This window comes from Papio anubis, chromosome 19, assembly GCF_008728515.1.
Source record: "Papio anubis isolate 15944 chromosome 19, Panubis1.0, whole genome shotgun sequence".
Classification (NCBI taxonomy): domain Eukaryota; kingdom Metazoa; phylum Chordata; class Mammalia; order Primates; family Cercopithecidae; genus Papio; species Papio anubis.
In genome coordinates, this window is record NC_044994.1 from 60960915 (window position 1) to 60987284 (window position 26370).

The 26370-nt window shown below is 33.7% G+C and overlaps 1 protein-coding gene across 7 annotated transcripts in view; it reads left to right on the forward strand.

Moving 5' to 3' along the window:
* Positions 1-26370, forward strand: part of CCDC102B (coiled-coil domain containing 102B) — a 288333-nt gene that overhangs the window by 209393 nt on the left and 52570 nt on the right. For 6 of the 7 annotated variants that reach the window (XM_009192889.4, XM_009192892.4, XM_009192893.4 and 3 more), the window contains one exon: positions 9239-9409. The exons of the other annotated variant lie outside the window; for it this stretch is intronic. In XM_009192889.4, coding sequence (XP_009191153.2) covers positions 9239-9409 — 171 coding nt within the window. The remainder of the gene's footprint in view (positions 1-9238; positions 9410-26370) is intronic. 7 annotated transcript variants of the gene reach the window in all.

A 26370-nucleotide genomic window follows, 5' to 3' on the forward strand; every position in this document is an offset into this window, starting at 1 on the left:
CAGGGTACAGGCTGGATGGAGTTTCTTTGGGGACCCCTTCCCACCTGGCCGTCTCAATTTCATATCTCTGTCCTTGGTGCTTATCGTTGTTACATTGCTGATTACCAATAAATATTAGCTGGATGAATGAATGGATGAAATGAGGAAAGGAAGGAAAGAAGAGAAGAAAGGAGAAATGATATCTCAGATAACAGACATTCTCAGTTGATTACTATTCATCTCCTTTTCCAGTTTCCCTGTCGTGATACAAGTCTAATTTTTCATATATTTTCCCTCTCTTATGGCCCCCTTGCACTTCATTAGTAAAGGCTCCATTCTTAGGCCCAAGACCTAATTATTAGAGTAATTTATTTAGTAGGTATGTTTTCCTGATCACAGATGGGTTTAAACATTAACATATGACACAACTTTAGCCATTTAGACATAAAGCGAAGTCCTGGAGAACTAGTAAATTTTTTTCACACTTCAGTGAAACTATTAAAACAACAACACTGAGAACACTGCACCAGCTTGAACAAGCTGGATTGTGCTATAGCAACAATAAACCTGAAAATCAAGATGGCTTCAAAAAAAACAGTTCTTTCTTGCCCACCCACATGTCTTCCAGTGCCACAAAGTGACAGAGGGATGCAAGTGTACATTTTGATACAATTGTAGACGCAGAAAAAAGAGGGCGTGGTGAATGGGACTCTTCAGCTACCTGGAGATGACAAACATCCCTTCTCCTGTATTTCCTTGGCCAAAGATATTCACATGGCCATACCTGATTTCAACAGCAGGGGCTGTATAATCATACTCTCAGGATGAGCGCCAAATGTTTGTGAAAAATAATGCAGGCAACCACAGTTCTCAACATTGAAATATGAACCCAGTCCTTAGCAGGGTTACTGAACTGCCAAATTAACAACCATGAAGCCACTGTAACCTTAGATTTATCATGTAAGACAAAAACATTTCTTGAATTTTGCCTGTCTTTTTCCTGTTAATCACAGATGAAAATATCGTAACTGAATCAACTTTATTGTAATTCTCTCTTCACTAGTTCTCTATTACTGTCATTACCTCTTTAAGTGAGATGAAAGTGTTTTGGTTTTTTGTTTGTTTGTTTGTTTTCAGAAACGATGTATACTTCACTCTCTCGATCAATGTTTTCCTTTACTTTCCATGCCTTCTCCAAACATTTAAGTAAAAATTAGATTCAAACTCTATACCGAGATTTTAAGATCTTTACCCTGTCTGCCCACAACCAAATCATCTGATGCTCTTCCCCCTTCTCCTCAATACATAATGCTTAAAAATCTGTTAGAAGGGTCCTCCCACCTACCTGCAATACCCTTCTCCCTCAAATAAGTCAACTCCATGTCATCTTGTCATCCAATGCTATCTTCCAGTCTTTCACTTTCTAACGGAAGTCTGTCCATTAAAAAAATGTGTAAGGAAGAATATACTCCCCCAGACATCTGTCTCTAAATATTTTTTTTTCCCACAAAGATAGTGTTTTAGGTCTATCAAATTAACTCCGGAACATGATAAAAATAAATAGCAGTTGTCAAATAACAAGAAACAAATAATATTATGGTCTCATAATTTAAAAGAATAAATTAGTATTTTTTCAAATAAAAAGAAAAATTATCTTGTTTAAACCGTGTCTTTTATGTATGTATCATTTAAATGATCATAACTTTTTCATTCTTATGTGCAATGTTTTTCTCTTTATCATGTTTTCCCATATATAGTATCAGGAGATTGTCTTATCAACAAACGGACACAAATCTCATTCAACTTTTATCTTTGCTGCTTCTCCTCAACTCTCTGTGCAGCAAAATTTGGCAGTTACTTTGTGATTATAAAATAGCAGGCAAAGGACAAAGAGCACATATGACCTGAGGATGGCAGAGAAGAAAGGTGAAAGGATCCCCATCCCTGATTGCATTTGTTGAGATGCTTGGTCTACTCTGGACCTGATACCTATGCTTATGATTGCATCTGATCAAAATGAACACATAAAACAGTCCCTTCTAGGCAGTCAATCTCCTGCTATACTTAATTCTCGTATCATGAAGCGATGTACATATAGATCACTTAAAGGTACAATTTTGTGAAGTTGCTTTTAGATGCGCTTTTACAGATGGGGAAAGTAGAACTTAGAAATAAGATAAAATTTGTTGATTTTTTTTCTATATTTTCTCAATACTTGAATGTAATTGGGAACGTTTACATAACTGACTAGATAAAACATTAGTGGATGCTCAACAAATATTTTTGATCATTTGCCTACTTATCTGTGGCATTGAATAAATACAAAGACATACTCCAAAATTTGATTTTGAATTTTTTAGGCTTCTAATTACTCTACTCACTTTACACATATTCAAGCATTGTTACATATAGAGATCCAAAACTAACTCTAATTTACAGAGTACGATATTGTGGATTCACACAGTTTTATACATTACTTTCTCAGTAAAGTTTCCATCATCTATTTTCCATCCATGGACTGACTTTTGCCAGGAAATTTCGTTCTGCAGGGCAGATATTCTAAAGTGACAGCCAGGGACACCAGATGCTGAAGCCTGTTACCTGGGAAGTGGATCCTGGAGATACCAACATGCAGGAAGTGTACTAGGTAGTACATTAGCTATGGGGAGAACCAAGCAGCCCAGGTCAGAGGGAGAAGTAGGACTGGAAGGGCTGTGATTATGGGACCTCAGCTGATCCTTGGGGTACTTCTGAAGCTGGGATGGACCTTTGGACCTGTCCCAAGTTGGGGTAGCAACAGTCCTTTATACTTCTAAAATGATCGCTGCCCCAGGAAGTAGGTGTGGACTTGGTAAGGAGTCTCTTTGCAGCCAAGAGGAAAGAGCTGTCGGTGAAGAGCTGTTGTGAGACCGTTTTTCCAGCAGCTAGTGAAATACGTCCTTCCATACAGAACTGGGATCTCAGAGGCACAGGACAGAAACTTCCTGTCACTTGATTTTTCCTGCTTCTCTTCCACCCCTCATTAATTATTCTCTATCTTAAAAAATCATGAGCATTTTTTGGTAATTGTCACAATTGACAAATATCCTTATTTGATGGTTTTTAAATCTATTCTAAGCTTTACAAGGTTAGAGATCTTATCTAACTTGTTCACTTTTATACGTAAAATGCATAGCACAGTCATTGGCACATGGTAGACATTTAGTGAATGCTTGTGGAATGAATGATATTATATCAACACTATAGACAATACTAAATCACACTATATTTAACACATAAGATGTTAAGTGGACCCACTAAATATGCCAATTAAGATGAATAAAATGCTCTTATTTTAAAGCTATCATCTGTCACCATGTATCATAAATGTTTATGAATAACATTGAATTTATTCTTGTTGAAGATACATGTTCCTTTGGTTTCTGTATTTTCTGAGGTAGGAATTTGATATAGTGAGAATTATCTTAAAAACAGGTAGGTAGTACAAAAATTATAATGTGTTTAACTTGAGTGGTATTGTGACTTCTTTAATGTATTTAAGTAGATGCATTTGACTGTTATAACAATCCAATGTATCTGGGTCAACTTTTGAGAAGAGAAAGTCTGCCCTCGTTGATAGCATTATTACTTGTGGTGAGTGTATAACAAGGCTTCAACGGACCATGAGCAAGTTATTTCCAATTTTCCATACTGTTTTTTCTCTTAAATATAGTTGAACCATGTGTTATATGATGAATTATATGTTATCTACAGATCAGTATATTATTAATACACATATTTGATATTATAGATGCAGAAATTTATAAATTTCTATGTATTAAAAATTTGAATGGATAGAAATAACATATATAATAGTACTTTTAAATTTCCTGTATGATGTTTTGTTTTTCCTTCAATGAGATACATATAAACTGATTTGATTTATATTTACCAGATTCTCATTATGTCATTTTAAGGTATAAGAAAATATATTTTGTTAGCTTGCTATGACTAAACTCAACCTTCAGTAGTTGATGTATTATATGTACAATTAATTCTAGATAGAAAGCAATATCCTTACATATAACAAAATAAACTAATGCCATAACAATATATATAATTTAAAGCATTCCATCAAATATTTCACATCTTTGGAAACTGATTCAATCTATATGAGAAACTAATACTGTATTACTCTATTAAAAATATATACACAAACACATTTTATATGTTTCTTTTCTATATCAAGATCTGAAATCATAGAGATCTGCTTATAAAAGAACTGTGAATTATATGTACTATCAGTTGCATAGATTTAGATTTACAGAGGATTACATGCTGACAAATAATCTTTATTACTGTATATTTTTATACATATTTTCTGTTCAGATTTTTCTCTTCCAGAATATGAATATATAGCACAGTAATTATGTATTTTTTATCATTACAGCATATTAGAATAAGCTTGCTCTGAAGTACATATAGAGATTACTATCTACCTAATTCTCTCTTCAAATGCAAACCACTAAATCTTCAAATTAGGATTCATTTTGGATGCTTTCCAATCGTACATTTATATGCAAGTTATAAAAGATACTGCAATTTTAGATAATAATAGCATCTAACATATTCATTGGATTATACTGTATGATCCTATATACCTTCACTATTTACTGTAACATGTATGGAAAGAACAAAATGAGTGTGTGAGGAGATTCCCATCACTTTTCTATCACAAAATTAATGGAAATGAATGGATAGTAGCAAAGGCCATAGCTTTGAGATTTATTTATTTATTCATTTATTTGGAGATCGAGTCTTGCTCTGTTGCCTCGCTGGAGGGCAGTGGCAGGATCTCAACTCACTGTAACCTCCTCCGCCTGGGTTCAAGCGATTCCCTGCCTCAGCCTCCAAAGTAGTTGGGACTACAGGCACATGCCACCACACCTGGCTTTTTTTTTTTTTTTTTTTTTTTTTGTATTTTTAGTAGAGACAGTGTTTCACCATGTTTACCAGGCTGGTCTCAAACTCCTGACCTCTGGTGATCCACCTGCCTCAGCCTCCCAAAGTTCTGGGATTACAAGCATTAGCCACTGTGCACAGCCTGCTTTGAGAAATAAAGAAGAAATCCATCTCTTCCCTTGAAAGTAAAATAGAGAGGACATGAATTAATGGATCAAAATGTCAAATAACTTGTCAAATCTTAAAGATAAGTCCTCCTGATAACAAGATGAACGCCAGCTCTGTGATATTGTTTTGGTAAAATGAAAATGTAGGATTAATTTTAGTTAGGTTGGCCATAAGCAATTTGCATAGCTCTCTGAGACTAAGTAGGAAAAAATATTACCTCTAACACAGGATTGTCATGTGGATTTAGAGAGAGAAGGTATGTGAAGAATTTCTCATAGGGTAGGTACCTGGAAAACATTAATGCCTTTAAACTGATTTTGTTTTTAAATCACTTTAAGCTGATATTTTAAAAATCACTTTAAACTGATTTTATCAATTTAGACTGATTTTTAAAATATCTTTGCATTAAGGAAGCAATGTATTTTTCTCCTTAAAGTGAAATCCAATTCTTACCTTTATTGAGGCACTCTACGAACACAATTAGAATATGTTGAGCTATGAGTTTGGCTCTAAATATAATTGGATATATTTTCTCACGTAACAAAAAATACCAAGGGTCTACCAACCCCAGGTGTAAGCAGGACTCCCCCAAAGTCTCAGATTGTTGTTGTAACTCAAGGCGCAAGTATCTTCCTTGCATATTTTTAAGTCATAAACATTTCTAAAAAATTATTTCCCACTCAAGGTTACTTTTTCTCTTTTCTCATTGTGCAGCTAAGTTACATCCACTTTTCTAACATAGTCACTGGCAAGAGGAAAGCTTATTAGAACTGGCTTATACCAATGGTTCTCAAACTTTATGGTGAATCAGAAACACCTTGCGGACTTGTTAAACCCACAACTTCTGGGCTCGAGTCCCTGAGTTTCAGATTCAGTAGGTCTTGAATGAAGTTCCCAAGTGATGCCGTTGCTGCTGGCTTGGGTATGACTTACTGAGAATATAGTTTCACAAATACATAGGTACCTCCTAGGCCTGAGAATAAGTTGATATTCTCTGAGCAAATGGCCAAACTGTAGAACATGAATGCCAGGGCTCTGCTTATAAAAATGGCATATGACCGGGGTAGAATTCACGTTGACAAATAGAGATGCCTTTCCTTCCTTCCTTTTGTTCATTCCTTCCTCTTCCCTTGTATGAACACTGAAGGCTTTTTGCTTACTCCTTTTAAATCAATCTAAGTAAATTTTACACACCTAATGACAAAGCATTAATGATATAAGAAATAATGTTGCTAAAGCACAAAGTCATGTAAGTAATTGTAACTAGGTGCAAAATGCTGGAGAGAAAGCCATCAACTTGCAAAGTTATCACTTTCCCATTAAGTTCTGAATTATTTGTGCAGCAAATTCTTTATGCCTGACAGATCAAGAAAGATCTTTTTTTAAATGTTCCATTGTTGTTCCAAATAATAGAATTGTGCTCCCTATTACATGTTTCTTTGTAAAAGAATATGGTATAGAACTTGACATTTGAAAATTGCATTCTGAAGAGAAGAAATGAGAAATCTGTTTCCATTTTAAATGTGATGTGTGGTATAATTTAGCAAACTCAGTGATGGTGCATAAATGACAGTGTTACTGTGAAGCGACTGAAGTGACAGGGCAAGCTTACCCAGAAAACCAGTTTGAGTATCCTGTCTAGCTGCCCAAGCCAAATCTATCTGTTTCTAGCTGCCTGTTGGCATCATTAAGGTTTAAATATCAATGGTTGTGATTTTGACTCCTATGGAATGAAGGGGCAGGATTTGCAGGACAGAAACTAAAAATGTCCCCTTCATTTGACGCTCCTGTTTTCAGTGGATACTAGGAGGTGGACATTCTTGAGACAGGCAATAGTTGATAGGCATGGGGGGCTTTCTCTTTCATTCAAACTCCCTGCTCCCTGAGAGTGAGGACCAGCATTTTCTCTGCCAGGTCCTGCCCTGTATCCACACCCTCACCCCACCTCTTCGGGACTTCGGAAAGCTGGGATTCACAGAGACTAAGAGCCTGCAACTTATCAATTGTGTCAGGTCAAAAGTCGCTTTATATCAGCTTGTTTCTTCTAATACCATACACTTCACACAGTTTTGCATTTTGCTTTAACATTTTGGAGATCTCTCCATATGAATATATAAAAGGCTGCCATATTATATTTAACGGTTTAATGGTTTTTCTTAATCAGGCTAATTTCACGGACATTTAGTTTCCAGCATTTACTGCAAACACCAGCAACAACAAAACAATGCTGCAACAAATATTCTTATAATCACAACATTTCATACGACTATGCGTATGTCTGTGGAATACATTCCTGGAAATACAGTGGCTGGGTCTGACTTTATGTGCATTTTTAATTAAAAAATATTGCCCGTGTTTCCCCATAAATGAATCCTTATTTCTCCACATTTTACTGGCAGATTATCTTACCATACTTAGCCTTTGCCAGTCTGAAGGCATCTTGATTTTTTCAATTAAGCTTTTTATTTTTGATATTTTTAGATTCATATGCGGTTGTATAAAATAATGCAGACAGATCTGGACGTCCCTTATGCCCAGATTGTGATGAGAACATTCTCATCACAAGGTTCCTTTTAAGCTACCTTCACATCTACCTTACCCTCCTCCTACCCTGTCCTTAAGCCCTGGCCGCCACTACAATTTTCTATAATATCTGTAATTTTGTCAGGTCAAAAATGTTACATAAATTCAAAATGATGTGCCCCTAATTTGAGAGATACTAAATATATTTTGTTATATGCAAATTATATACTTATTGTGATTGAATTTATCATTTTGTGATCTCATGATTTGGGATCATACTTAGTAAAACTTCCCCTAAAGTTTTGATTAAGAGAAAAACACCACATCCACATTTATTTTCCAATATTTTATGGCTATTTTTAACTTTTGGATCATGAATTCATCATTAGTATTACTGATGATTTGAGATGTGAAAATAATTCCACTTTCAATTTCTACCTAGACGTCCTAAGATAATTACCAATGCATTTTTTTATGATTGCCTATTTGTGATTTTTGTATATAAAGTAATATGACAGTGTGTTTTAGGAAACCAAAGAAATATCCTTGGGTTTTCCTACAATATTATATCGTTATGAAGAACCAGAGGCTAACTTTTTCTTTATAGTTTTAATATATTTTGTTTTGTTTTGTTTTTTGTTTTTTTGAGATGGAGCCTCGCTCTGTCGCCCAGGCTGGAGTGCAGTGGCACCATCTTGGTTCACTGCAAGCTCCACCTCTGGGGTTCATGCCATTCTCCCGCCTCAGCCTCCCGAGTAGCTGGGACTACAGGCACCCACCACCAAGCCCGGCGAATTTTTTGTATTTTTTTTTTAGTAGAGATGGGGTTTCACCATGTTATCTGGATGGTCTCGATCTCCTGACCTCGTGATCCTCCCACCTCGGCCACCCAAAGTGCTGGGATCACAGGCGTGAGGCACCGTGCCCGGCCCAATAAAGATGTTTTCTATAAAGATAGTACAATTCATTTTACACTGCAAATTTTAACTAAAAATGAGAAATGATATTAATAATCTGAGGATAATTATTGTAACCTGTTAATTTATATAGTGTATGGTATTAATTATAACAAGACTGATTTGCAGTCCAATCACCCTGTGATATATTAATATATTTCTTTACCCATGACGGGTCCTTACTGCAGGTTTCTGAGCCTGGTTCATGTGGTTTCAGAAGGTGTGGCCGGTGACGACATGACCACAGCCTCACAAAACCTATTTTCTTCAGAAAATAATTAAATCATGTAGTGTGCGAACTTTTAGCATCTGCTGAGTTAGTGGGTGATCAGGATGAACAACTTTTTTTGCATGTATTTATATTTTTTTGTTTATGGTTATGTGATTTCCTTTTGGCGGAAGGTTATATAAAAACTACTTTTGTATAAGGTGCAAAATAGATCATTTAGAAAACAACATAGAGTGTATTGTATTTTAGTCACATATCTTTCATTGATAGTCATATACTAATTATAATATTTGATTACAGAAATGTAGAATTCCAAATGAAGATGATGGCTCATCTAAATTCTTCCTAAAATGTTTTTCTCTTTTGTCAAAAGAAGTTGCCATTCTTCTGATTTTATCAGAGTAGACTGTAAATAATGTAATTTTTTGTTTTCCTTTGAAAGGAACTATTGAACCTTCAACATGCCTACTATAAACTAAGCAGACAATACCAGGCAAATATTGCAGAACTGACTCATGCAAACAACCGAGTGGATCAAAATGAGGCAGAAGTAAAGAAACTAAGATTACAAGTGGAAGAACTAAAGCAGGGACTCAACCAGAAAGAAGATGAGGTACTACTTTATAAGTGAACACGTACTGAATAGCTTCTAAATAGTATTTTAGAGCACATCTAAAGATTGTCTGTCTTATTAACATATGGCATTAATGGGAATATAAATATTCATATCTTAAATCAATTTAAAAAGAGTTAAGAAAGAAATAAGATTACACAGACAATGTGCACGTTTGTGGTGGTAATAGTATGTTTTATGAGTGCTCTGTAGTGTCAATACTTTAGCATGATCTCGTGTGCACATGCGTGTGCGTGTGTGTGTGTGTTTAAATATGGGCACAGTATCAATAAAGCTTGGGTGTTTTAAGATTTAAGCATCTATATCAACAAGTATGATACATATTATTATATATTATATATTTTTTCAGCGCTCTTTAGTGTTCAAAAGAATCTAGGTACTTCATTTTGTTTTGTTAGGTCAACTCAGTAACGGTTTATACAATATTTTAGAAGTTCTTGGAAGATAGATATCTCGGTGTAATATCTTAACAGCACACATTTACAACTGTGGGGGTGATTGCAGCTGCAGTTACAAACAACAAATTTGTTTTTGTTTTTGTTTTTAAATAAACACAGTCTCGAATGTCACTATGATTGTGGAACTGTCACCCACAGTAGCATTCTTTCACATGGTTTTCCAGTCACTGTCTCTGCTCCTGTTGGACAACTATTCAGGCAAAAACCATAGTTCCCTGGTTAAAAAGACTGTTTCTATATAACACGAAACAGTTGGAAATAAAAGAAATAAACAGCTGAATTATTTTTCCATGGAGTAATTTAAAAATCAAACATACTCCACATTTTGAGAATTTGTTTTTAGTAAAAACAATTCCAATCAAGCAAACTGGATTTTCTTCTCTAATAACATTATATGGAAACAGAATCAATCATTCCACAAATGAGGCTCACACACTGTCCTCTGTGCTTGCTAGTGGCTCTTGGCAGGCGTTTCATCCTTGCTATGTCTCTTTTTATGAAGATATATATGTACTTTCTAATGATATTCATGCGTGGTGGGGCTGGATGGTGGACGAGTAAAGTTGGAAGGGGAATATAGTAGGAAGGTTCAAGAATGTGATTTTAAGTTTTTTATTTTATTTTAGCTATTATTTTGTGAATAATTTTAACATGCTAGTATTTGTTGTAGGGGGTGGGGTGGTGGTGATGATGGTGAAAAAATCTTTATTTTTTGTCAATACAGGCTTTAAGATGTCATTTGAGACTAAACTATTGGTAAGGAAATAATTTCTTCTAGGGTTCGTGGACTAATGAAGTGCTAGTCCCTACAGATCTGATTCACAATGTAATTGTGCAATTTAAATAATGAGCTGCGGTCTTAAGGAGGATAACATTATTTGTTCCTCCATATAGGATTATATTTCCTACATCATCAGATTCAGGCTTGGTCATGTGATATTTGCTTTGACTGTGCCTTATGTGAAGGAACTGTGCATGCCAGCACCTTCAGAAGCTTTGAGAGGGAACACAGGACTCTGGCGTGTTTCTTTAAAAAAAAAAAAATACGTATTTTCTGTCATGTCGCACGTCCTGAGGCCACCACGTCGTGGCATGATTCTCTCAGCGATTCTGAAATTAAGAGAGCATAAAGCTAAGCCTTTGCTGACCCAAAATGGAATCTATACGAGTAGAAAGTCATGTTTATTGTCAGAAGCCACTGAGATTTGGAGTTGTTTGTTGCTACAAACAAAACAAAACAAAGCAAAAACTTAGTTGATGCTGACTGGTATGGTCATTACAATAATTTTAAAAAAACAAATATTAAAATAGATGACATTGCTCCAATACAAGAACAACCTCTAATGAAAACAATATGCAGATTTTTCAAAGAACTGAGAATAGAACTACTATTTTAACCGGCAATCCTACTCCTGGATATTTACCTAAAGGAAAAAAAAAATCATTATATCAAAAAAGATAACTGCACCTGTATGTTTGTTATACCACTATTCCCAATAGCAGCCATAGAGAATCAACCTCAATGGATTGTGCCCATCAATGGAGGAGTGGATTAAAAATGTGATCTATTTACACAATGGAGTACTATTCACCTACAAACACGAATGAAACCATGTCTTTTGCAACAACATAGATGAAGCTGGAGTTCATTTTTTTTTTAACAGAAAGCGCTCAGACACAGAAAGACAAACACCACATATTCTGACTTACCAGATGGAGATAAATAATGTGTACACATGGAGATAGAGAGCGGAATGACAGACAGTGGCGACTCGGAAAGGTGGGGAGGAAAGAGAGTAAATGATAAGAAATTACTTGAAGGGTAAAATGTCCACTATTCCGGTGATGGATACACTGAAAGTCCTGACTTCACCACTGTGCAATACACCCATGTAACAACATTACACTTGCACCCCGTATATTTATACAGATAAAAAAAAGAAATACCTTTGTAAAATAAAACGTAGGTGGTGAGAAAATTAAGTCTGGAATGATGGAATCTAACATTCGATACATTAGTTTCCTGTAATACACTGGAAAGCCAGTAATTTGCAGAATGAGCTTGTGATTTTTAGGTGAAAAGATATGAACTAATATTCCTTTTTTGATATTGGTGCATTTGGCAAATGCTTAAAAAAAGGTGAACTCAGAAAAGAATTATCAAATTTTCAAAGAGGTATATAAGGTAATACAGAAATTTAAGTAGTTCTGTGACTTCCTAATTGTAAGAGTTGTAAGACCACCTGATTTCCATCCAAAAGGTAAAATATATAAATTAGAATGGTTTTGAACAATAAATGTCTACTAAAATTGAACTTTGTGGCAAGGACCAAATCATCAAACGTAATGCTAAAGCTCTGAATCTATTTGTTTCCTGTAAATTATTTATGCTGAACAAAAATAGTGTAGGGAGAAGAGAATAAGATTGTGACTCTACCAGAACATTTTATCATTCAAGGTAACTGTAACTACCTGAAAGATAGAGAAATGTTTCTAAATTACTGATGTGAATATTGACCTATGAAATTTACTGGAATCAAGTAGGGAAAAAAAAAAGATTACTAAGTCATTAATGAATATTATACTGGTGAGTGAGCTTCTAGTTTGGGCTAAAATAGACTCATTTCTCAAGATTAACATAATCCTTTGTTCCTCCAAACTTCCATGAGAATGAAGCCAGCTGAGCATGCTCTCAACTCCCTGAGAGAGAATGTTCTCCAATGGCAAGTTCAGATATGGCCACAGTATCTAATAACACTAGCAGGACCTTCTAGAGAGTAGAGCTAAGGAACATAGAAACTATAGACCTGGCAGCTATTTTCAGGGAGCAGAACCCAGGCCAAATACGGGAATATGTTCCATGGTCAGTATAGGTGCCCTTGCAACATCTACCAAGTAGATTCCATGAATGTTTTCTATTTCCACTTTTTATATGGAACCTTTTATAGAAATTTTTCTGTCCTAGTTTCACAATAGTATATTGGGCAAGCATGTGTGTGTGTTGGGGGAGTGGTGCGGGGCAGTACTTGCTTTATTTAGTACATAGATCTCTAGAGCAAGAACAGGCATATATACTGAGATTCGATGTGGAGATAATCATGAGGGTTTTTTTTTTTTTTGGTTTTTTTTTTTTTTTTTGGTGTATTCTACATTTATTTGAAGGAAAAAAATAGTCTGCTGTATCTTCCTATAAGTAATTACATTTTTAAAATATTTGTAGGCATTCCAGAGAACTATAGTGTCATTGAACTTTGAGGCTAATGCCATGTTTGGAACCTTGCTTGGGTACCTTGATGAGGGGGTAAAAAATTTCAAGTAAAGAAGGGAGAAACACAGTTTGTGACCAAGTGAGTGGCCTACATTATACTGTATGTGAATGAGAGTGTGTGTATGTGTGTATGTGTGTATGTGTGAGAGAGAGAGAGGGAGAAAAAATATTTGCTGTTCTTTGCTGTGGGAGGAATATATTTCCCGAGCATGAATGGAGGCATGGTCCAATAACTTGTCTGGCAAATGGAATGCGTGCTGCTTTCCAACAGAATCTTTAGGAATCATAGTATCATAGGGAAAAGTAATTGGGAATATTTCACATCTGAAGTCTAGAAATAGGTGTATTGAAATATATATTTAACACACAACGCCTTATAATTTTCTGTACCTCTAATCGAATCAATTGATTACCATAGTAGACCCAAAGCACCGTTAACTCACATGCATATTATAATGTATATTATTTGATTGCAGTTGTAATTTAACCAGTTTTTCTCTGATTAAAGGTCATCACTGTTTCGGTGAGTTAGGAAAAAATCTTAATCATGAAACTAAAATTTTACTTTAAATAACTATCAGCATCTCCTCAATTTGATTTCTCATTGAAAAGAAAATTATATTAGTTTTATTGCTGAACTTTTCAATTTAATAGTAGCAAATTCTTCAACTTGCAATTAGTGTTTAACTGGAACCGTCAAATAGGAAGTTTTCAACTTCCACAGGTCAACATAGTTTAAGTAAATGAAAGTAAGTTAGTTGTCCTCTGTACTGTAGAGAGAATAGAATAGTACGTACTTTGGCCCATAGGAGAAAATCTGGGGTCTAATTAAATAAATGAACAAAGAATGTCCTCTGGGTTCTTCCATGTTGTCACAAATGGCAGAATTTCCTTCTTTTTAAAGCTAAATAATATTTCTCTGTGTGTATGTGTGTGTGTATCTCCTAACTTATCCATTTCTATGTGTGTATGTGTATCTCACAACATATCCATTTCTGTGTGTGAGTGAATCTCACAATTTATCCATTTATCCAACCGTGGACGCTTAGCTTGTTTTCACATCTTAGCCATTGTGAACATGTTGCAATGAACATGGAGTACAGGTATCTCTTTCAGATATTGATTTCATTTCACATACACATGTATATATACACAATGTGTATAGACATATACACATATATACATGCACCTGTATGCATAGTGTGTATACAGATGTATACATGCTATCTCCAGACAAGAAATTGCAGAATCATATGGTAGATCTATTTTTTAATTTTAATGTTTTTGGGAACCCTCATACTATTCTCCATAACGGATATATCAATTTAGATTCTCACCAATAGTACAAAAGGGTTTTCTTTTCTCTACATCCTCACCAACACTTGTTATTTATTTATTTATTTTGATAATAGCCATCTTGAAAAGTGTGACTTTTTGATAATGGCCATATTGATAAGTGTGAGGTCAAGTATCATTGTGGTTACAGTTTGAATTTCTCTGATGATTAGTGATGTTGAGCACCTTTTCAAATACCTCTTGACTATTTGTTTATATTAGTTAGATGTCTATTCACATATTCTGCCCATTTTTTAAACAAGTTATTTTTGGGTATTTTTGCTATTGAGTTGTATGAATTTTAAAATAAATTTTAATATGAACCCTTTGTAAGTCATATGGCTTGAAAAAATTTTATTTGTATCTTTAGTTTGCCTTTTCATTTTTTTTTTCTGCATAGAAGCTTTTTAGTTTGATGTAGTTCCAATTCGTTTATTTTTTATTTTGATCCTTGTGCTTTGGATATCATGTTCAAAAATGTATTACCAAGAATAGTCAAGAAGACTTTTCCCTAGGTTTACTTCTAGGAGTTTACAATTTCAGATCTCATTTCTAAGTCTAATTCATTCTGAGGTTAGTTTTGTTATGGTGCAATATATGGATATCCAGCTTTCTCAATACTACTTATTGAAGGAACTGTCCTTTCCTCATTGCGTATTTTTGGTGCTCTTGTCAAAAATTGGATGACCATATATTAATGGGTTTATTTCTGGGTTCTGTATTCCATTCATACATGTGTTTGTTTTTATGCCAATACCATATTGTTTTGTTTACTATCAATTTTTAATAAGAAATCAGGAAGTTTGATGCCTCTAGATTTGTTCTTTTTAAGACTACTTTGAGATCTTTTATGATTCCAAATATATTTTGAGCATTTTTTTTCTATTTCTGTCAAAAATATCATTGGAATTTTCTTAGGTATTTTGTTGAATCTGCAGATAGCTTTGGGTAGTATGGATATTTAAACAATATTAATTCCTCCATTTCATGAACATGAGCTATCTTTCTATTTATTTGTCTCTTCTTCAATTTCTTTGATCAATGTCATAGTTTTCTAAATGCAAGTCTTCCATCTTTTCGGTTAAATTTATTCCTAAGTATTTTATTAGTTTTGAATATGGGATTATAATTTTCTTATTGTTAGTGGGATTGTTTTTTATTTAATTTCTTTTTCAGATAGTTTGTTTTTGGTGCTAGAAATGCAATTGATTTTTGCAGGTTGATTTTTGTATCCTGCAACTTTACTGAATTTATTTATTAGTTTCAACAAGTTTTTGGTGGAGTCTGTAGAGATTTTTACATATTGGATCATGTCATCTAAAAATAGAGATACACTTACTCCTTTTCCAATTTAGACAGCTTTCATTTCTTTCTCTTGCCTCAGTTGCTTTTGCTAAAACTTCTAGTGCTATGTTGAATAGAAATGACAAGAGTGAGAATCCTTGCATTGTAACAGATCTTGGAATAAATTTTTTGAGTTTTCATTATTTATCATGAGGTTTTTCATAAATGGTCCTTATTGTGCTTGGGCAAGTTTCTTCTGCACCTATTTTATTTAGACTTATTATCATAAACAGGTGTTGAACTTTGTCAAAGGCATTTTCTGCATCTATTGAAATTATATATTTTTTTACTTTTCATTCTGTTAATGTGGTATATCACATGGATTAATTCATGTGTTGACATTTTTTCACATGGATTAATTCATGTGTTGAATTTTTTTCCCCTGGTGCAAAATTTGTACTTGCCCTTGACTTGTTCTCTCTGTGTAGTTTTTAGTAAAAAATATATGCTTCTATAAATAAGAGGCTGTTCAAAATATCTAGTGAATTATTTTGTGTTAAAAGATGCATCAATCGGGTTAACTAACTCCTAGCTGCTAGATGCTTATAATTCACAAACAAAACTGCATAGGATGATATTTAGCATCTTTTATAATAATTAAAACAAAAGTTCTATTTTGAGTAAGAGGAAGAAGAATCACCTAACTTTAAGATGGCATTCATGCTTTAAGTAATCCATTGTCATCTTCATTGAACTAAGATTGATTGAGCTAGGTGCACTGTACTGTTCTAGTGGAAGAATATGGAGATAAATATTCTTGATGTAAGGGTTAAAGTCAAATACAATGATATCAAAATCTGGCTGAACTATGGTATCATTTTGGAAGATTAAAAAAAATAATAATACTCAAGTGCCACCTCCAGAAAATTTGATGCAGTTGTTATGGGTGGGGCTTGTGCATGGGTGCTTTTAAATAGTGCCAGGAATGATTCTATTAGGTTGGTGTGAAAGTAATTGTGGTTTCTGCTATTACTTTCAATGGCAAAAACCACAATTACTTTCACACCAACCTGATAATATCTAGCCAAATGTCAGAACCGAGAGTTTAATGAAAGAGGTTGCCGCAGTCAAAAGGCAAGTTAATAACTGTGGCATCCTTTGAATGCACATATTTGTGGCAAGAGATTGTACCAGTAAAATGTAAATAAAATGACTTGCTACCAAAAAGAGGTTCTTATCATAGTTTATATCTGTTAACATTGTTCTATGCAAAATTAATTAGTATAATACATCTTCTAGATTTGAGATTAAATTCAAACAATGAAAAAAATAAACATGAGAAACATAAGATACAAGATAAAATTGAGGCTCTTCAGTTCACACTCAAAATGTTAGTGTTTTGCTAAACGCATTATTGGTATGGCTTCACACTTAGCAATTATCACTTTACTGTTACAGCTTAGCTAATTCTGGCTTCACATTTTAATGTCTTTTGGGGTCATGAAGGTGAAATTTTTCAAAACTCTGATATCATCGGCAATGATGAATGTGAGAGACATTTTGTTTAAACTGACAGAACATTAATTATCTAAGTTAATATCGGGTTTTTGAACAGTTCTTTATTTGGAAGGACAAAGCATCCTTTTCTAGCACTGTATCTATTTCTGTTAAATTCTCATTAATTTGCACCCTGCTGATTTTAAGATTACGAGAATAGTGATAGACTAAAATTCACTTTTATCTATGAAAAAGATGTAGTAAGTGTTTTAGGTAAGATTAAAAAGAAATCATAGAGATGCCATCTGCAGGTTCACATGGGGACACAGTGACAGTTTCTAATGAGATCACCACACACCCAGGAACCGAACTGATTTGTAAAAACCAGCCGGTTCATGTAATATTTATTACTTCCTAACCTCTATATTAGATGTTGGAATATAAATGATTTCTTTCAAAGGAGAGCTTTTTAACATTGTAAGAGATATTCAATCCTAAGTATATACAGTCGAATGTAACAAATGGCAAGATGGCGGTATTCACAGGATGCAGCAGAAACAATTTGTTATGTTTCTTTTCCTTTAAATACTCGAGGGCTATTTGGGATTATTCCTTTTAATTATTTATTGTCTGACACCCCAACTGGAGTAAATGGGAAAGGACAGTAGCAGCCTGTGCCTGTAGCACTGCCAGCTCTCAGTTGTGCTGCCCAAAATGAAGACATCATAGACAAAAGTGAACACATGTCCAGCAACCCAGTTGCCATTTATTTTTAATCTAGTAATTCCAATAATTTTATTCCCCCTTGTGTGGATGATTTACACGTTATTTCTTCCTGCCATTCTTTATCTTGCTCTTGTTCTTTACTTTACCAACCATCTCCATGGTCTAGCTGTTCTGCTCCTCTTCATAACTTGACTTGAAAACCCAAACCCATCAAGCAAGGTTTATTCTCAGCTAAAACTTTTCTGAGTTGTATGTGAGTATAAAGTGTCCTGAGTAAAATAAAGATGTTTTACGGTCAGGTTATATGGAAAGACTTAGACCATGGTCTTTTGTTAGCTTTGCCTCCCCTGTAACTCTAGGCAGCATTTATTAGACCCCTTATCCATATATATATACACACACACACATTATATATGCCATATATATAATGTGTGTATTAGTTATATATTGTATATAAAAATATATATACACAATATACATTTTTTCTTTTGAATAATGTCAGATAATTTGTTACTTCTCATTCAGTTATTTTATTGTTCATTAATTTACAAATAGGTATAAAATTATGGAAGTTACATAGGCCTCATTATATTAGAAAAAAATTGCAACTACTCAGCTAAGAGCAATATATTTTTTTCCTTCTTTTTTTCCCCCTTTTTAGTGCTGTTGGTGACCAGGGTTGAATTAATCTTGGCACACTATCAAGTTATTTCTTGGCACATTCATTGTTCCATGCAAATACATTCTCTTCATTTATTTATGTATTCCCTTATCCTCATGCCCCACTCCCATTACCTTCTCTCTATGTGCAGCCATTGAAAGGCGGCTTTTGTGTATCTATTTGTACAGACGTGTTTTTGCACAATATGTCCTTTGTTTTGTGTGTATTTTAATTTATGTTTACCCTGTTGCTGGTCCCATGTTGCAGGGAAATTTTCACCCAGATTTATAAGGGGGAAAGGTACAGGGTCTTTGTTTCAATGTTGTCTTTGAGGGTGAGAGATGGCAGGCTCCCCTGTATAGTAGATTACATCGACAGTCACAATGCCAAGGATCCTAAAATCTGTGCTTAGTTAAAAAAATAAATAAATAAATAAATAAATAGAAAAGCAGGAGATATTTTTAAAACAATGTCTTTCTGATCCATGACTGCAATGGAATAATGTTAGATAAGGCAAATGAAAAATATAAACTCAATCTAGCTTTTGAAATTGTGCACAATATATCATATACTGGGCAAGATACAGAAATGGAATCAGATCTGTTCTGTTTTAAGGCATGTGCTTTAAATATCAGTTATCTGTCTTATTTTATCAGCACTGAGTTTCCTTTGACTTTTCAAAATGTCACTGATTCTATAATTAGAAGTGATGTCTTGCAATTAAAAGTGTGCCAGCTTCATTCTATGTATTATTTAGAGGGAAAAGTTATTTTTTTCTTTATATTTCAATACTGCATATTAGGTACCTCACACTTCTTTGCTGTTATTCAAAATAGCCTAACAGTGATGATAACAACAAACCTAAACTGATCATAAACTTATTTTTTCCTCAAAAATACGTAACACAAAATATTTTTAAAAATTACTATCTATCCTAATTATTTTTAAAAATTAATGTACTATCTACAAACCTATCCTAATGTGCCAGTTCAAATCTTTTTCCTCTGATATTTAGTAGTTCACCTATTGATATAAATCCTGATTATTTCAGATAATGGTCATCAATATTATAAAAGAAATTAATCAAAGTGCCTTGGTGGAGAAATATCTGGAAAAATATGACAATTGGCCCAGTTACAAAATAATGAAAATTATAGTAGACATGTGCAGGAATGTTAGAACTCAGAATCTTAAATATAATTCAACAAATAATAAGTCGTCCATTTTTATTTTAGAAACATTTTTTGAAACCCTGCACTTTGGGAATCTTTTCTTGTTCTTTGAACTTCCACAGGAATATGGTCAATAATTATGTTTATAGGTTACGTATGCAAATGTCAGTATTTATTTTCTCATTCATAAATGAGTATATGTTTTGTTTTTGTTTTTGGAGATGCTCTGTCACCCAGGCTGTAGTGCAGTGGCGAGATCTCGGCTCACTGCAAATTCCACTTCCCGGGTTCAAGTGATTCTTCTGCCTCAGCCTCCTGGGTAGCTGGGACTACAGGCATACACCACCACGCCCATCTTATTTTGTATTTTTAGTAGACGTGGGGTTTCAACATATTGGCCAGGCTGGTCTCCTGACCTCATGATCCGCCTGCCTCGGCCTCCCAAAGTGCTAGGATTACAAGCATGAGTCACCATGTCCTGGGAAGTATACGTTTTATTGTAAGATTTTCTGTTTGAATTTATTTCCATGAAATAAAAGTTTTGTTTCTTTGATTTTCTGTCCAAACAGAGAAATCCATATAAATGCATATAGGTGCTCATGACCTAAAGGACTTCATTAACAAAGAAGAGGTTGCATGTAAAATAATTTCCCCTATGTGTGCGTTTGTCGTTTTAGAAATTGTAATCTGTCGTTTTAGAATTGGAAGGATATTTATATTGTAGAAGAAATCATTTCATCATGTTGTATATTCTTCGTACCACTGTAGTCCTTTTTAGAGACTTAGGGGTTCTCTTCTAAACTTAAAAATAATAATAAAATATAATGTGCTCCCTTTCCTTTGTGGGAAATTAAGCATTAGTCATTTGGTTTATAATCCAATCATAAAACTGTTACTTATTTTCTTTTTACATACTTTGTACATCTTTTTATATTACTCCTTGTGGTCTGCTTACTTACAAGGCGCCTTCCCGGAAACCTTTTTTTCCCACCTTTTTCTTTTCATGAATTTATTTTGATATAGCAGCATTTTTCTTTCAAATTTGGGGCATATAATTTTTATCTGAATAATAGCTGGAGCCTTAATTTTAATCAATTAAACGCATTTATTTACTGGTTTTAAATATTACTTTTGTTACTAATTTGTTTTTTTCTTTTTCAAAACTTTTCCGGATGAAGATCTTGTGACTCTTAATACAATTGCTATGTATAGTGTTCTACGAAGGTTTCACTCCTCTTTGTGGAAGAAGATTTCTCTAGCTCACTAGTAGATTGTCACCTGTGTAGAGAGCCGATGGTGTGGCAGGTGGTGTCTTAATATAATAACTGGGCTGAATTCCCAGAGTACAAAGCCATGCAAAAGAGTTAACAAATCATTTTATGATAAGCAAAATCAAGTAGGTTCATTCTGAATTCTCTTGTTCTTAATGTTTAAATTCCTTTAAGAAAGCTGTATAATTTTGGTCACATTTAATCTTTGCATTTCTGTAACTGATATTGTTTACATTTTTTTCTTTTGGTTAAAATGGTAAGAAGGAATAACTGGATTTTTATATCAAGATTCAGTATTATTTGGAGATTAGACCAGGTGGCTCATAATATGTAATAACAGGTTGAAACTTGGGACAAAAAAATTTCAATTCCATTTCTTTCATTGAATTTTTTGATGCTGGATTTCATCCCAATGTCCAGACAAAGAGGCACATAGCCCAGTACTCTTAACAAGCTTCCTTCTGAAAGCAGACATCTGTTGTGCATTAATTGTGCAAAGATAAAATAGTGAATGATGGATTGCTATTTCCCTAGGAACTTTATTAGTGCTCTCTGCTATTTATATTCCCAAAGAAGAAAGTGGGAAATATGCAGATCATGTGATGATCAGATACAAATGCTATTGTCATGAAAATTAATGTTACTTGACAATATTTTTTCTTCCTTTGGTGTTAGACAATAGTGTTATTCTCTGTACAAATAATTAGCATATTACTCAGGTTCATGCAACCCCAAGTGAGTTTTAATTATGATCCACATCAAAACCTTTGTGAGGTACTGGTTATAAATAGCATGTCCTTAACATTTTATCACAGGTCTTGATGAGACTATTCTAAATTTAGAAAGAGATTCCCTATAGTTGTCTTTAATTTGGATAATATTGGATAAATGTCCCTTATCAAGGTGACACATCATAAACACTTGAAATATTGCTACTGCAAGTGATCTCTGGGATGCTGACGTGTTCTTTCAGCTACAAATTTGCCACATAATTTCATAGCTTTGATTCTGCAGTTGCTATAGTACTCTGAAAAAATGCTCAGTGTTAGTCCGTCAAGGCATGAATTAAGAAGCACCAGCTTTGTAGGATGTCAAGTGCTTCACTCTCACTGGTCATGAAGCTGGCTTAATTTATGTAGCAGACAAGAAAAGAAAAAAAATCTCTGAGCTGCAATAAAGTGTTGACTAGAATGTTTTATATATACATATCAATAATCATACAGCATTATCTAGATTAATACATTGTAAAGCAATGTCAATTCTTGTTAGTTTTTTTAAGGCTTCTATGCCCACTTATCAAATCAATTTTTAAAGATTTTAAAAGTTCATCATATAGAGATAAAGCGTTATAATGTTATAAATTCAAGTGACACTATTATTTAAGATGATATTCTTAAGAACCTTGAACTTACTGGATATATTCAATTAGCTTAATTCCTTTGTAGAAAAGCTAGAATTAATTCTTCAGCTTAATATACAAAAATTATGGCAACTGAAAATGCATGTCATGCTTATTTTAAATTACTTTAACAGCTTTATTAAAATATAATTAATACACCATAAATTTTGCCCATTTTAAGAGTTCAGTGCAATTCAATAGTTATTAGTATCAACATCATGTTAAGTAACAATCACTATAATCTTATTTTAAAACAGTGTCATCATCTGAAAAACGAAAGCCTCTACACACGAGCAGTCATTCCCATTCTCCTGTTGCCCTAGTTCTTGCCAACTATGAATCTACTTTCCCTCTTTACAGACTTTCTGATTTTGGACACTTCATATAAAAGGATTCATAGAATTTGTGACCTTTCGTGACTGGCTTATTTTATTTAACATAATGTCTTCAAAGTTCATCATCTTGTAGCATGGATCAATGCTTCAGTCTTTGCATAGTTCATTCATCAGTTGATGGATATTTGGGTTGTTTACATTTTTGGCATTATTTTTGTGTAGATGTATTTTTTTCTTTACCTTGGGATTGTGAAATCATATGGTAACTCTATGTTTAACTTTTAAGGAACTGTCAAACTATTTTTCAAAATGGTTCCATCATTTTACATTTTCACATGCAATGTTAGAGGGTTTCAATTTCTCCACATTCTTAACAAAATTTATTAGTATCCATATTTTTTACTCTGGCCATCCTCCTTTGGTGTGAAGTGGTATCTTATTACGATTTTTATTTGAAATTTCCAAATGCTTAATGATGTTGAGCACATTTATATTTGCTAACTGGCCATTTGAATTTTTTCTTTGAAAAAAACCTATTCACATCTTTTGCTCATTTCTAAATTGGTTTGTCTTTTTATAATTGAGTTGCAGTTTATTTATTTATTTATTCTGGATACAAGTCCCTTCTCAGATATATAATTTGCAAATATTTACTCTTATTTCTCTCATTCTGTGGATTGGATTGTCTTTCCACTTTCTTGATAGAGTTATTCGAAGCTTACAACTTTTAAATAGTTTCTGATTAAGTCCAGTTTGTTTATTTTTCTCTGTTGTTGCTTGTGCTTTTGATGCTGTGTATGTTCCTCAAATCCAATGTCATAAAGGAAACCATCGTTCTCAGCAAACTATCGCAAGGACAAAAAACCAAACACCACATGTTCTCACTCATAGGTGGGAATTGAACAATGAGAACATTTGGACATAGGAAGGGAAACATCACACACCGGGGCCTGTTGTGGGGTGGGGGGAGGGGGGAGGGATAGCATTAGGAGATATACCTAATGTAATGACGAGTTAACGGGTGCAGCACACAAACATAGCACATGCATACATATGTAACAAACCTGCATGTTGTGCACATGTACCCTAGAACTTAAAGTATAATTAAAAAAAAAAAAAGATTTACTCTCATGTTTTCTTCTAAGGGTTTTATAGTTTTAGCTTGCACATTTGGGTCTATGATCTCTGTTGAGTTATCTTTGGGGAATGGTATAAAGGGTAGGTTCAACTTCATTATTTTCTTTGTCAATAGCTAGATTCCAGAATAATTTGTTGAAAAGATTATGATTTCCTGATTGAAATATCTTGGCACTCATGTCAAAAAACAATTGACTATAAATGTAAGATTTTCTTTTTGAACTTTGGACACAATTATATTCCATTGATCTATATGTCTGTACTTAGGCCAGTAAAACATTGTCTTGAGTATTATAGCTTTTCTACTGAAAAGTACTGAAATTAACAAATGTGAGTTATCCAAATTTATTCTTCTTCTGTAAAATTGTTCTAAAATTTTCTAAAATTGTTCTGCACAAAAGTCCAGCCACTTGGAAGGTTATTCTGTTATAGCTTTTGTCACATAAGATGACAATAAAGACTTTTGGGTAATAATTGGTTCAAAATATTGAGAATATGGCTTTTTATCATTTCAGTCACTGTAATGGTCCACTTAAACTGTCTCCGCCCTGTTTGCAAACAAACCATACCCTTAAAATGGCAGTCTCTCAAATCTGAACCTGTATTGTTCCGTATATAATTATTCAATTTTACCAATTTATTTATAAGCAAGCATTTTACCTTTCACTCTAAAGAATTTAATTCAAGAATTGAGTATTCCCCTGAGATATCCTCATATTCATTTCATTAACTCTATACATACAACAATTGCATTATCAGTATACCATATTAGAAACATTATTGTTTATAGATCTCAAAGTTCAATAAATGATTTAGGCAATTCATTTATCCAACAATAGCTTGTCTAATATTTCTGAAACATTTTAACAATCATCCAGTAGGCAAGGATGCTAATTAATTTACATGGAAGGTATTTGGTAAATATTTAGTAAGCAGTTCAATGAAAATGTGAAAATCCTGTGAAATTCAATGGTCTTTGTTGGAAAAAATGAAATTCTGTAGGTACACTACCTAAGTAATTCTTGAAGATCAGAATCATCATCGTGGGTTACAAAACTAGAGGACATTTGAAGTTTTTGGATTCATAAGATTAAAATTATCTAATAGTTTCCATATAGGCAGTAAAAAGATGTGATATTGGAGGACCTGAAATTGATTCTGACATTGAAATATACGTAGAATCATGTAGCAAATGCTATATATATAGTAAATTTCTCAAAAGACAACTGCTTTCTACCTGAGATCACCAAGAAGTTTTAGTAAAATGTCTTTATTGGTTTTACTGAGGTTTTTTTTTTTTTTTTCCCAGATGGAGAGTTCATTGTCGTATAGTCCTTAATAAAATGGACCAGAATATTTCACTTCCAATTATAAATATCAGGGCAAAATTTACTCTGTATTAGTGATTCAAAACTGGCAAATTTCCATGGATGCTTATTTCTTGTCAAGGTTCTGCATTGCATGAGATGCATTTAGGGAATTTGTGAACAGGAACTTAGCTGAATTTTTGCCATCATTCCTCATTACCCTAATCAATTCCAAGCTGGACAGATTATAAGGACACCCCACTGTGGATGCCCTGGAGCAGAATTGGAGCAGATTGGCCAAAAATACTTGCCAGAATTCCTGATGCTCAACTTGTCACTTCAAGTTCCATGGCAGGAATTGGTCCTGTTCTATTGCTAATGGAAAGATGTATTAAAATTGGTTATCAACTGCTTCCACTGGGATTTAGATAAAGTTTTATAATACCAATAAAAAGAGGTAGAATGTACTTGCTGCAATCTGCAGCATCTAACAGGCTTTTGTAGCCATTTCTATGTGTTATATTTTATTTTTCATGATAGAAATTACTATTTTTTAATAACTGTAATACCCTTTTAGCTGAAATCATTATCCCCAAATTATGAAGATTTAGAATATAGCTGAATCCTTGTTATCTTGTCAGTTTGATGTGATTCTAAGATATGGTTTGAATGTGTTTTACTTGAGACATAAATTTTTGGGAATGTACCCGGATTTTAGCAAGATGACCTGGGTCCTTACCAGAGTAGCAATAGGAACAAAGGAAGTATTCTGTACGCAAAGTAAATATTGAATTGGATTCATCTGGCATACTAAGCTTTAGGAAATTATTTATATAGAAATTTCAAATTATGGCCTACTTGCTTGGCAATGACTTTTAACAACAGTGAAAGGGCATCTGTTGCTTTAGCCTATCCAGCATTCATTTGTTTTTTTTTTAACAAACAGTATTCCAGGCTCTTGAAATACAAGCATGAATACAATGAATACCCCTGCTGCATGGGATTTGCATTATGAAATGAAAAGGAGAGAAACAGAGGCCATTAAAATATAGATCTTGTAACTCTAGATCTAGAAACTAGATCTTAGAAA